This window comes from Myodes glareolus, chromosome 22, assembly GCF_982192425.1.
Source record: "Myodes glareolus chromosome 22, mMyoGla1.1, whole genome shotgun sequence".
Lineage (NCBI taxonomy): Eukaryota > Metazoa > Chordata > Mammalia > Rodentia > Cricetidae > Myodes > Myodes glareolus.
In genome coordinates this window covers 25,354,574-25,369,052 of record NC_142047.1, presented here as the reverse complement: position 1 = coordinate 25,369,052, position 14,479 = coordinate 25,354,574, and the positions used below count along the sequence as shown (strand labels likewise).

General features: G+C 42.8%; 1 protein-coding gene across 1 annotated transcript; it reads right to left on the bottom strand.

The window, feature by feature from the left end:
* Positions 1–61: 61 nt before the first annotated feature.
* LOC148118497 (liver carboxylesterase 1-like) lies at positions 62–12,569 on the bottom strand. Its single transcript, XM_087900226.1, has 5 exons — positions 12,309–12,569; positions 3,441–3,479; positions 1,936–2,076; positions 1,101–1,181; positions 62–588 (listed from the first exon to the last, which is right to left on the bottom strand). Exons 1-5 carry the CDS (start codon positions 12,366–12,368, stop codon positions 358–360), a joined length of 552 nt encoding a protein of 183 aa, XP_087756352.1. The 5' UTR covers positions 12,369–12,569; the 3' UTR covers positions 62–357.
* Positions 12,570–14,479: the final 1,910 nt, after the last annotated feature.

The following is a 14,479-nucleotide window of genomic DNA, read 5'->3' as shown; positions in this document are numbered from 1 at the left end:
TGCTCATGTTTGCAGCAGATAAAGGCATCATAGACCTAACGATCCCTGATGGAGAGCTCTTACCCAATGAGAGGTGGATACATACCGCTCTTAAGCTGATGAGAGGGAAAAGTCCTAAGAAAGACACTGGGCTGTGTGTATCTAAGGTGGTCACATGCTAGGCAGCTCACTAGGTTGGCCCCTATCCTGTCTAAGTATCACTTCACCTCTCTACAGTGTGCTGTGGGACCATCTCCTACACTAAACTGCCTGTGACCAACTTTCTCATGGACTCCTACTGGCAAAAGTGAAACTAAAGATCACAGGACATAGGGAACCGGCTTTTGAGGCCTGATCGTCAACAGATTTCATAACTGACTATTTCAAGAGGTGGGTGAGTTGGAGGCCTAGCTGGTGAGCCTGTATCCTCCTCCCATGCAACATCTGGGACTGAGACTCACCTCTGTGATGACGGGACACAATCACAGACGGGGCACCAAACATCACATCGCCCATTAAGTCCTGGAAAAGGTCTTTCCTTCTGATGGGGTTGTCTACCCCTGATATATACTTCTCAATGACAGCTGGAATCAGACTCTCAGAGATGTTCTAAAAGGACCAGAAACTGATCAGAAAAGCATTTCTGAGGAAGGGAATGAAAAAGACATGGCTCATGAGTCTTGATAGTCAGAAACCTTCTCTTTATCAGAACTGAGACCATTCAGGGACCTACAGATAGTAGGGGCCCATGTGTCAGAAGGGCAAAGCACTCAATGTTAGTAAATACTGTGGTACCCACCTGTCTGCTTTGCCTCCGAAAAATTACCTACAGAAGTCTTGGGTCTCTAAGCCCTAGATAAGTGGGTTTTGCTGAAAATAGCCTCCATCTTTTGCCAGCTTTCTAAAGGAATCTTTTCCTCAACAATATATTCTGGAAATACGGGAATTTTTAAACAACAAGCAACAAATGAGGGGTTTTTTTGCATTATACTAAAGTATGCAGAGTAGAAAACGGGGGCTGAAACACAGATATAAGCACTTTTAGCCTCGGAGTTAGCGTGTGTTTGGATGCAAGCACCCACACTTCTTTGCTTCTCAGCTGAGTCCCACAGTTCACTTACAAGGATCGGGTAAGAGTGCCAAAGAAGGGAAGCGATCCTCTTCTCGTCCAGTTTGTCTTCGGAAAGTGGAAAGCCTATCATCTGTTAAACACAATGGTTAATATTTGTGAATCGTGTGGAATTAACAGGAAGAAACAAAAAGGTTGAATATCCAAACCAATACAGAAGGAAGTTCCTTTACAAGGCCTTGTTAGGTGTGAAATTTCATATTTGAAGAAATAACCTATGAAAAAATTGAGATTATATCTAGAAATATATGCAGTAAGGAGAGTGCACATACCACATATATTGCATATATTAGCTGTTATAGATAGAAATCTATATTATATATAGTTTATATAATACAAACACACACTAATCCTTCGGAGAATGAGTGGTATTTAGGTTAGGACAGTGTTAGAAGTTCAGGGAGGATACAAGCCCTGACCTACAGCTCAAGTGTCTATGGAAGCCAGAGTCGAGTCAACCAGAGGGCTGGATTTCTTTGATGACCTGTGCACTCCTTTTGCAGGTAGACATGCAGAACTCCAACTCCTACTCCTTAGCTGCCCCTTTTCACTCCATCTGCACCACTGTCCTCTCCACAGACCCTCCCAGCCTGGAAATTTAGACTCCTTAAGGAAAGAGGGTGTCTAGGGAGAGGGTTTTTCAGGTCTGTAGTTCCCAGAAGGCAGTTGGGCCATGCTGGAGAATCTTCCTAAGGAAGTATGACAGTGGTGACAGTTTCTCAAGTCTGGTTGGAGACTGTGACCAGAGACAGCACATAGGATCAAAGAGGTGGGTTGTGTGGACTGAGTCTCTATGGGTACCACTTAAAAGTCCTATATGGTCTCACCATAGGCATGCTCCAGCCAAATTCTTTCTTGGTGATGCCCACCATGTAGGGCACAGTGTTGAAGTTCTTCTCAGCCAGGATCTCTTCTGGTGCCTTTGACAGCACCATTCCATCAATCATAGCGGGAAGCAAAAAGTAGCTCTAGGGAAGAGAACAATGCAACATCTGTGATTACCCTTCCTCGGCCACCATCAGACTCCACTTTCTGCCCATCTCAGCGCTTAGCCAGCACACGGACTCATGCAGCTGGGACACAGCAATTCGGGGTCCTAAATGGGGCAACGTCTATGAGTTGCAGAAAACAGAACTGTGCCAGGGGAGCCAGAAAGAACACTGACAGGGAATGGGATGGATATTGTGGGAACTGGTCTTGAGCAAAGTAAGATATATATGTACATCTGTGTAACAGATCATACACAATTTTACATATGTATATGAAATTGTACATAATTGGAAGTTATAAATATACATATTATAATTTGTAAATTTTATACAGTTGCATGTGTGTGGTTTCACTGCTCCATTCAGACCCTTCTGGATACCCATCTCTCATCCTGTGTCACCATCCTTGTCTTTCAATAGCTAAGCCCATCTTAACCTCTTCCAGCTCCCCAGACTCAAGCCTGTTTCTGTCCTAGCTATTTCTACTTCAAACACACTTTCCCCCTGTAACAAGCCTTTTCACCTACAGGGAAATATTGCTAGGTTTCAGTTAGCTGACTTCAGTTCCCTCTAGCATGACTTGGCTCTTCAAGCCATAACTTAAATCTGTTATTCACACAAACCACTCAGCAGCTCTCTCTCTGCTGCCACTGCCAGATACACAACATAACTTACCAATTTATTTTCCGGATACTATGTCCCACCAGAAGAGCAGTTTCTAAGAAAGTAGGAAGTCTTGTCTATTTCATGCCCCAGCTCCTAAACCCTTCCTTCCACATAGTAAGAACAGGGATTCCACAGGGAGGGAACAGAAGGGACAAGACTGGAGATGCTATATACCTAACATCACCCGATCCTGGTCAGAGCTAGGAGGGAGAAGGACAGGGAGAGGAGAGACCCCACTCATGTATTCTGGATGCTGGAGGAGGGCAGTATCCTCATCATCTCAGTCAGGCTCCTTTCTCAACATCTGCCCTTTGTCATCCCTTGAGAACTGTGCTCCTCGGTGAGGGCTCCTGGACTCTTCGCGAGTCATCTCAGCCATAGGTAAGGTCTGATCATCCTTCCCCCACAGTGTCATTTTAGAAGCAAGAAATGACCACTGGAGGGGGATAGGTGACTCTAGGGGACAGAGTTGCTGTCTAGGGGACAAGAACTGAATCAGGAATCAGGCTACCCTGCCCCTGGTTGCCGTGGCTGTATTACCCAAGCTAGTGACTTTCCCTCACTGGGTCTGAGCAGAAAACACATAAAGAACATCAGAATTCTACAAAGGGGAGTCCTTTCCCTGGGATTTAATACATAAGATTCGATACTTACATACAGAAAGCAAAGGTCCTTACCTCTCTGGGGTCTCCAAGAAAATCAAGAGAACCAAACTTCTGTGGAGAAAACGTCAGAGAAAGTGGGTGAGGAACTTTCCTTAGACAAGAGTAGATCCTTTGAGTTTCAGCCTAAATTTTTAGGTTCTTTCTCCTGATTATTCCTTGGTGGGACCAGAAATAGAGGACCCTACGCTGTGTCCTCAGGGTCTGGGCATAAAGTGCAGCAGGATCGATAAGGGGCATCTGGTATAAAGAGACAGGGCCTGGGGCCCCATTCATGGTCTCCAGGGCATGGAGAGGATGTCTGGGGCCTCTGCCTGTGATCTCTATTTTTCACCTTTCCCCATCTTCTGCTCTCTTCACCTTTCCCCATCTTCTGCTCTCTTCAGCACAACACTCTGATGTCTCCCATGGAGAGTAGAGTAATTAGGTCAAGGTGGTGGTAGAGGGTACACAGTATCCAGAGCGAAGATAAGTCTACAGCCGGATTGGGCAACAGAACCACATTTTCCCCTCCACCACACCCTTGCCTTTTCCTTCCTTCCTCCTGCTGCAGGAATACAGACAACTGCATGTGACCCGGAGCTCAGTGTCCAGCAGGAGACCTCCCTGGATTAATGCAGTGATGGAACTTCCTAGTTGGTTTTTCTAGTCCTAATGTCTTCCCTCTCTACAGTCTTCTTAACTCAAATCAGACATCTTGATAAAACTCTGCTAGGAAAGCTGAGTAGACCCTTAACATTACTGCGGAATTTTTAGTATAGTTGCCTCCCATGCATGTAGAGTATTAGTCTATATTCTAAGATCTTTAACCTGCTAAGAAAGCACACTAGTTTAGAGAGAAGACTCCCACACTCTCCTTCAATTACGAATGGAAAGGAATGGAGACAAGTGCATTCCCAACAGTAAATTCAAAGGGTCTAGATCTAGACACATCCTAAACTATTTGTTCCAGGATAGTTTGATTATTTAAAAATTCTCTACAACACACTTCTTTTTCTGTTCAAGGAATCTTGAAGGTTGTTCTCATCTGAGATTAGAAAACCCCAAATCCTGCACTCACACTGAAACACATGGCCTTTTCTCAGCTGTGATCAGGAAAGCATTCAGTGTATCTCATTGTTTCCCTTTTAGCTCCCCTCTGTGTGGATCATAAATGGACAGACACACAGACATCAGATTGATGTACAGATGTAACTGGTCAATACAAGTACTGTTTATTTAGGTGAATCATTGAAAATGCAGATGAAAAGTAAGAGGTAGAGGTTCTAATAGCCAGCCTGCAGCAAGCTAAGACTGCAGGCAGGGAGACTTCTGACCAGCGAGGGGCTCTGATCCTGTACCAGAAGATACAATGGAGGGCTAAGTGTGTTGTTCCTGACCGCCACACAAGTCCGGTTAGGGAACACACAATATTCCCGCCATCCTTATCTCCCTGGCTACTCCAAAGGAGCAGCTTCCCCCAGCTAAACCCTCTCTCCTGCTACGCCATCCCAGCTTTCTGCCTGGAACCTCTACCCTTCGCCTCTCCCTTTTTCGGGGCTTAAATTCCTCCATCTCAGCCGGGGTGGGCACTGCGGGCCGGACAGGCGGTGAGTGCAAAGGTTCTGATAGCCTGCCTGCAGCAAGCTAAGGCTGCAGGCAAAGTGATTCCTGGATAGCAAGGGGCACTAATCCAGTAGAAGAAGACCCAGTGGAGGGAAGAGCCATTGGAGAGCATCTGAAGGAAGAGATGGGCAGGCGCCAAGGCAAGAATTCCTCCAATAATCTGAAAAACAACATGAAAACACCAGATCCCAGCGATCTTACGACAGAAGGACTTGAGCACCCTATTCCGGAAGAAGTGGAAAACAGTGTCATTATGAAAGCAATAGAGTCTCTTAAACAGGGTATGAATAACTCACTTAAAGAAATAGAAGAGAAATATAACAAAAAGATGGAAGAAATGAGTAAAGAAATGGAAGACAAATATAACAAAAAGTTTGAAGAAATGAGTAAATTCGTAAATGATACCCTGGGAAACCAAGAAAAAACAATCAAACAGGTAATGGAATCAGTTCAAGAATTGAAAACTGATATGGAGGCAGTGAAGAAAACAAAAACCGAGGGCCGGCTGGATATGGAAAATCTAGGTAAACAAACAGAGACTTCAGGAACAAGCATAACCAATAGAATACAAGAGATAGAAGAACGAATCTCAGAGTATGAAGACACCATAAAGAAAATAAACGCCCTGACCAAAGAAAACAGCAAATCCAACAAATTCTCATCACAAAACATTCAGGAAATATGGGACATAATAAAAAAAACCAAATCTAAGAATAATAGGAGTAGAAGAAGGAGAAGAATTGCAGATCAAAGGTCCAGAAAATATATTCAACAAAATTATAGAAGAAAACTTTCCCATCCTAAAGAGTGATATTCCTATGAAGGTGCAAGACGCATACAGAACACCGAATAGACTGGATCAGAAAAAAACATCCCCTTGCCATATAATAATCAAAACACAAAGCATTCACATTAAAGAAAGGATATTAAGAGCTGCAAAGGAAAAAGGTCAGGTAACCTATAAAGGTAAACCTATCAGACTTACACCAGACTTCTCTATGGAAACCATGAAAGCCAGAAGGTCCTGGATAGAGGTACTGCAGAAACTAAGGGACCATGGATGCAAGCCCAGACTACTATACCCAGCCAAGCTTTCATTCACTATCAACGGAGAAAACAAAATATTCCAGGATAAAAACAAATTTAAACAATACGTAACTACTAATCCAGCCTTACAGAGAATATTAGAAGGAAAATTACATCCCAAGGAATCCAACATTGCCAACATTGCCTACAATAACTCAGACATCTAGCGACCCTTCACTAGCACAACCCAAAGAAGGAAAACACATACACTCTACTACCCAAAAAAAAAAAAAAAATGACCAGAGTCAACAACCACTGGTCATTAATATCTCTTAATATCAATGGACTCAATTCACCTAAAAAGAGGCACAGACTTAGAGACTGGATACGAAAACAGGATCCAACATTCTGCTGTTTACAAGAAACACACCTCAACCACAAAGACAGACACCTACTTAGAGTAAAGGGTTGGGAAAAGGTTTTCCAAGCAAATGGACCTAAGAAACAAGCGGGTGTGGCCATTCTAATATCTAACAAAATCTACTTCAAACTAAAATCAATCAGAAGAGATGGAGATGGACATTTCATACTCATAACAGGAACAACTCATCAGGAAGAAGTTTCAATCTTGAATATCTATGCCCCTAATATAAAGGCACCCACATATGTAAAAGAAACTCTTCTAGAACTCAAGGCAGTCATCAAACACACACGCTAATAGTAGGAGACTTCAACACTCCTCTCTCACCAATGGACAGGTCAATCAGACAGAAACCAAATAGAGAATTAAGAGATTTATTGGAGGTAGTGAATCAAATGGACTTAACAGACGACATCTATAGAACACTCCACCCAAATAGGAAAGAATATACCTTCTTCTCTGCAGTTCATGGAACCTTCTCGAAGATTGACCACATACTCGGTAACAAAGCAAACTTCCACAGATACAAAAAAATATTAGTTACCACCTGTGTCTTGTCAGATCACCATGGATTAAAATTAGAATTCAACAACAATGTTACCCCCAGGAAGTCAACAAACTCATGGAACTTGAACAGTCAACTACTAAATCACCCCTGGGTCAAGGAAGAAATTAAGAAAGAAATTAAAGTCTTCCTTGAATTTAATGAAAACAAAGACACAACAAACTCAAACCTATGGGACACTATGAAAGCAGTGCTAAGAGGAAAGTTCATAGCAATAAGTGCCCAAATAAAGAAAACAGAGAAAGCACACATGGGATACTTAACAGCACACTTGAAAGCTCTAGAAAAAAAAGAAGCTGATTCACCCAGAAGGAGTAGAAGACTGGAAATAATCAAACTGAGGGCTGAAATCAACAAAATAGAAACACAGAAAACAATCCAAAGAATCAATGAATCAAAAAGCTGGTTCTTGGAGAAAATCAACAAGATTGACAAACCCCTATCCAAACTAATCAAACGGCAGAGAGAGAACATGCAAATTAATAGGATCAGAAATGAAAAGGGGGACATAACCACAGACACAGAGGAAATTCAGAGAATCATTAGATCTTACTACGAAAGTTTATATGCCACAAAGTTGGAAAATGTAAAAGAAATGGACATTTTTTTAGATAAGTACCATATACCAAAGTTGAACCAAGAACAGGTAAACAATCTAAATAGACCTGTTAATTATAAAGAATTAGAAGCTGTTATCAGGAATCTCCCTACCAAAAAAAGCCCAGGACCAGATGGTTTCAATGCAGAATTCTACCAAAACTTCCAGGAAGAGCTAATACCTATACTCAATGTATTCCACAATATAGAAACAGAAGAGTCATTGCCAAACTCCTTTTATGAAGCTACAGTTACCCTAATACCAAAACCACACAAAGACACAACCAAGAAAGAGAATTACAGGCCAATCTCACTCATGAACATCGACGCGAAAATTCTCAATAAAATCCTGGCAAACAGAATCCAGGAACACATTAGAAAAATTATCCATTATGATCAAGTAGGCTTCATCCCAGAGATGCAGGGCTGGTTCAACATACGCAAATCTATCAATGTAATCCATCATATAAATAAACTGAAAGAAAAAAACCATATGATCATTTCATTGGATGCTGAAAAAGCATTTGACAAAATTCAACACCCATTTATGATAAAGGTGTTGGAGAGACTGGGGATACAAGGATCATACCTAAATATAATAAAAGCAATATACAGCAAGCCGACAGCTAACATCAAATTGAATGGAGAGAAACTCAAAGCCTTTCCACTAAAATCAGGAACACGACAAGGCTGTCCACTCTCTCCATACCTCTTCAATATAGTGCTTGAAGTTCTAGCAATAGCAATAAGACAACATAAGGAGATCAAGGGGATTCGAATTGGAAAGGATGAAGTTAAACTTTCGTTATTTGCTGACGATATGATAGTGTACATAAGTGACCCCAAAAACTCTACCAAAGAACTCCTACAGCTGATAAACACCTTTAGTAACGTGGCAGGATACAAGATCAACTCCAAAAAATCAGTGGCCCTCCTATACACAAAGGATAAAGAAGCAGAGAGGGAAATCAGAGAAACATCACCTTTCACGATAGCCACAAATAGCATAAAATATCTTGGGGTTATTCTAACCAAGGAAGTGAAAGACCTATTTGACAAGAACTTTAAGTCTTTGAAGAAAGAAACTGAGGAGGATACCAGAAAATGGAAAGACCTCCCCTGCTCTTGGATTGGGAGAATCAACACAGTAAAAATGGCAATTCTACCAAAAGCAATCTATAGATTCAATGCAATCCCCATCAAAATCCCATCAAACTTCTTCACAGACCTTGAGAGAACAATAATCAAGTTTATATGGCAAAACAAAAAACCCAGGATAGCCAAAACAATCTTATACAATAAAGGAACTTCAGGAGGCATTACCATCCCTGACTTCAAACTCTATTACAGAGCTACAGTATTGAAAACAGCTTGGTATTGACATAAGAACAGAGAAATTGACCTATGGAATCGAATAGAAGACCCGGATATTAACCCACAAACCTATGAGCACCTAATTTTTGACAAGGGAGCTAAAGGTATACAATGGAAGAAGGAAAGCATCTTTAACAAATGGTGCTGGCATAACTGGATGTCAACCTGTAGAAGGATGAAAGTAGATCCATATCTATCACCATGCACAAAACTCAGGTCCAAATGGATTAAAGACATCAACATTAATCCTTCCACTTTGAACCTGATAGAAGAGAAAGTGGGAAGTAATCTACAAGATATAGGCACAGGAGGCCTCTTCCTATGTAGGACCCCAGTAGCACAGACAATAAGAGAAACAATGAATAAATGGGATCTACTGAAACTGAGAAGCTTCTGTAAAGCAAAGGACACTGTCAGTAAGACAAAAAGGCTGCCTTCTGACTGGGAGAAGATCTTCACCAACCCCTCATCAGACAAAGGTCTAATCTCCAAAATATACAAAGAACTCAAGAAACTAGACACTAAAACTCTAATTAACCCAATTAAAAAATGGGGTACTGAACTGAACAGAGAATTCACAATAGATGAACTTCAAATGGCCAGAAGACACTTAAGGTCGTGCTCAACCTCCTTAGCGATCAGGGAAATGCAAATCAAAACCACTTTGAGATACCATCTTTCACCTGTCAGAATAGCCAAACTCAAAAACACCAACGATAGCCTATGCTGGAGAGGATGTGGAGAGAGGGGAACTCTCATCCATTGTTGGTGGGAATGCAAACTTGTGCAGCCACTGTGGAAATCAGTGTGGCGGTTTCTCAGGAAACTGGGAGTCAACCTCCCTCAGGACCCAGCAATTCCACTCTTGGGAATATACCCTAGAGATTCCCTAACATACTACAAAAGCATTTGTTCAACTATGTTCATAGCAGCACTATTTGTAATAGCCAGATCCTGGAAACAGCCTAGGTGCCCCTCAATAGAAGAATGGTTAAAAAAAAGTGTGGAACATATACACATTAGAGTTTTACTCAGCGGTAAAAAACAATGACATCTTGAATTTTGCATGCAAATGGATGGAAACAGAAAACGCTTTACTGAGTGAGGTAAGCCAGACCCAAAAAGAGGAGCACGGTATGTATTCACTCATAAGTGGATTCTAACCATAATTAAAGGTCTTTGAGCCTATTATTCGTGATCCTAGAGAAGCTAAATAAGAAGATGATCCTGATGAAGATTATTTAGCTATCCGCCAGGAGGTAGGATATAGTCAAGAGTCCCAGGTAACCTAGGGTGCATGGGGGGGGGGGGGGTTGGGAGGGTTGTTGGAAGGGGAGAGGGTTAGAGAGAAGGAAGTAGGGGAGGAATGGGGAAAGCTCGGTTGACCGGGATGGGGGGGTTGGAGGAAGGATGAATATGGGATCAGGGAAGAATATATTTCAACTAAGGGAGTCATTTTAGGGTTTACAGGAGACTTGATTATATATGGGATCCCAGGTCCAAGGTGAGATTCCCAGATTGTTCTCTGGACAGAGGAGAGGGTGCCTGAACCGGCCTTGGCCCATAACCATGCTGATGAATATTTTGCTTATCACCATAGATCCTTCATCTGGCGATGGATGGCGATACAGACAGAGACCCACATTGGAGCACCGGACTGAGCCCCCCAAGGTCCAAATGAGGAGCAGAAGGACGAAGAAAATGAAAAAGGAAATAAGGACTGCAAGGGATGCTATCACCCACTGATACAAGGGGACGGATCTAATGAGAGTTTACCAAGGCCAGTTGGACTGCAACTGAACGAGGAAGTGATCCAACCAGATTCTCTGAATGTGGCTGGATTCTCTGAATGTGGCTGGCCCGAAGTCTTTCTGAAAAGCCATTGACAATGACACTGGGACTTGTTTCCTCTGCATATACTGGATTTTGGGGATCCAGTCTGTTTGGATACTCACCTTCCTGGACCTGGAGGGAGGGGGGAGGAACTTGAACTTCCCACAGGGCAGGAAACCCTGACTGCCCTTAGGGACTAAGAGGGAGGAGGAGAGGGAGTGGGGGGAGTGGGAGGGTGTTGGGAAGAGGGGCGTAAATGGAAACTTTTATAATTTAATAAAATTACTTTCAAAAAAAAAGTAAGAGGTAGATATTTAGCAAACTACTGTTTTGGAGGTCTGGCATAGGTATGCTGGTAGAGATTGACTGAATGATTTCTGGATACTGAATAGACTGGAAAAGGATTAATTCAAGTTTTAGATGCATCTCTACTATACTGGTGAAAAAGGTGATGAACAGGATTTGGTTATGAAGATGAATTGATAGTTCAGAGATAATTTGGTAGGGAGGCTGATGGCAATCCTAGAACTTTAACTGAGTATCTTGGAAAATCTAAGAAACTGTGCTACCAGTGTGCTGTGCATTTGTTTTCTACACCAACTGACAGAAGTTGTGACACTTTTCCTTAAACATGTTCTGCTGAATGTCTCATCCTCAAAACTCAGGTTGACAGTTATATGTGGGAATAGGGAGCATTTTATATCTTAAAATTTTGAAAACGCTAATGTTAAAATACTGCACAACTCAAATTCTTCATCTACAACTATTTCAGGCCTAACACTTTATACAGCAAGATCCTAAATTCAATTACTGTAGGGTTTTCTAAGTGTGAAATCCACACACAAACAAATGATTATGGTGCTTCTGTTTAACTGCAGCGAATTCTCCAGCTCTATCTCCTAGCATTTACACTCGTGGCTAAGAATAAGGATCACCAGGTAATCGGGGCTTTCAAAGCTTTCCTTTCTTATGTACGGGAGACTTGGAGACCACACTTAGTCACAGAGTCAGTTATTCTCTAGTGAAAAAGTGCTCTTGGCTCAAGACAGTCCCCATCAGCAGACTCATCATTTGACTATTGCCACCTTCCAGAGCCCTGACTTCTCACTGGTTTTATTGTAAACTGCAACCCTCACAGAACCCAGTTCCAGGCTCCCTGAGCCTGGGCTTCCTCACTGCAGAGCTCCTTACAGAGTATGCCATTTCTCAAAATACTATGTTTTGATAAAGTGTGTGTGTGTGGGGTCTGTCATGTAATTTCTCATCATGTTATTATTGGGCTTCTGATATTTGAAATACTTCATAACAAGAAAGAAATGAAAAATATCTCAATTTAGATAGAAGGCTGACAGTTCTGAGAGACAGGAAACCGTTTAACAAAATATGAAGCCAGAACATTGCTGACTACATGAAACCTTGACTCAGGTATACAGGATGGGGCTTCTAGGATGGACACACCTACCGTTTTCTGAGCCACCTCCAAGAGTTCATCCTCTGTCTTCTGGTGCAGGCAGTGAACCATGGTGGCTGAGGTGGTGGTTTTACAGCCAGCAACAGCAGCCACTTTCTGTAAGAGATCAGGGGTCAAGAGCACATCCTTTCCCTTCCTCAGTGCAGAGAGTGGACTGATTCTACCACTTTTTAACTTCTAAGGCAACTGATGATTGCTGACAGAATTCTAGACCAGCAAATTCAGGAACTCAAACAGACGAACTTATGTGTGAGGACTGTGAACATGAATTCCGTGGCTTAGTTTGAATGAGGATGGCCCCCATGGGTGAACAAGTTTAGATATGTCACAATGGTGGGGTATCCTGTCAAGCTTGGGGCAGGTGAGGCATATACATTACTGGCTGTCATGAAGAACTCTCCATCATCGCCTAACAATGACAAGGTATCCTCATGTAGACATGTTGATCCAGTAACTCTCCTAGCCTCAACATGGAAAAGAGCAATTCTGCATGTGGAATATACAGAGTCCTGTGTCCATTTTCTCTGAGCCAGACTCAGGAAGGGTCCACTACTCCTCCTTAGTCCTGTGTTCCCACGACCCTGAGAGCACTGAGAGGAGAGGGCAGGAATTATATAATATGCCCGTTTAAAGCACAGCCTACTCACCATGGACAGATTGATTCCAGATTAAACAGAGCCTTATTAAACTATGGCCTAATGAATTGAACATATCTGTGCATACAGAGGCCCTATCTCACATAACACAATTTTTACTAAACATCCATCCCAGGCCCCCTGGGGCTGTCCCTGGAGTCCTGAACTTGGCTGGCTCAGTCCTGCACATGCCAGCACCTGTGTTGTGGATCCTTACAGCAAGCTCCTCGTGCACAATCACAGCATGTCGGAGGTCGTGACATCATCTGCACAGACTCTGTGCTGTGCTCCGCCCGTGTCCTCCGTGTCTCTCTAAACCCTTCCCACAGACTAGGGACCAACTGCAGTTTCCCATCAGCATCTTCAGAGGAAGGCTCATGACACTCCACTCCCTCATGAGGAAACCCTGATACTAAGACCAGTATTAGTGATTTTTGCAGTGCTTGTGTGAGTGTGTGTGTGTGTATGAGTGTGTGTATGTGTGTGAATGTGTGTTGTGTAGGAGTGTGTGTGTGAATGTATGTGTGTGTATGAGTATGTGTGTGTATGAGTGTGGGTGTATGAGTGTGTGTGTGTATGAGTGTGTGTGTGTAAGTATTTCAGAGAAACAGACAGTTCAGCAGAGCATCCAAGGTTGCAAAGGATTTTCTCCAACATTTGAAGATAAAATAGGAAGGGGAGCCCGGCGGTGGTGGCACATGTCTTTAATCCCAGCACTGTGGAGGCAGAGGCAAACTGATCTCAGTGCATTTGAGACCAGCCTGGTGTGCAAAGTGAATTCCAGGACAGCCAGTACTGTTACACAGAGAAACCCTGTCACGAAAAGCCAAAAAGAAAAAAAGAAAGAGAATAAAAGAACAGGAACGGGAAAAGTAAAAGCTGTGCCTTATTTTTCTGGTTTGAGTTGGAGATCAGGAAGCAGGCAGGCTTGGCCATGACATTTTGTAGAATCTGCCGTGTGGAGGGAGGACGTCCTAGAAAGGGTAAGTCCAGTGTCTCATTAATGGAACAATTATTCTGCCCATGTGTTATCGTGTTTTCAAATGAATCTGCTTTCCTGGGGGGGAGGCATTCTAGGGAGGGCATTGATGGACTCAATTACATTAACGCCTAAGGGAGGAGACACAATAATATGTAAGAATCTAATATTTAAGGCAGATCACACTTCATGGTTCCATCCTGAAGAACTCAGTTTCCATTCTTTGGACAGGAGGAAGTAGCTTGGGATTCACAGATCTCACCAAAGCCAAAATACCTCTACCTTGTCACATGAGTTTACATCTCAAGGGGACAATTGTGATGCTGCCTTTGCTAGTGGGCCCAGTGAAGCCAGAGCTGACCTGCAATGCCACTGATGAGGAAAGAGGTCCTCATCAAAACTTCCAAGCCTTCCAGTGTCTGCCTGGCTACGTTAGCAGGAGGGGCACTGGTATGTCTTAGCGCTAAGCCGTAAGCCTCTCTCTACCTGTCACTCCTTTGATCTTCCTGCAGATGTCACAGTCCTGTCTGCATGCAGGGACAGACGCA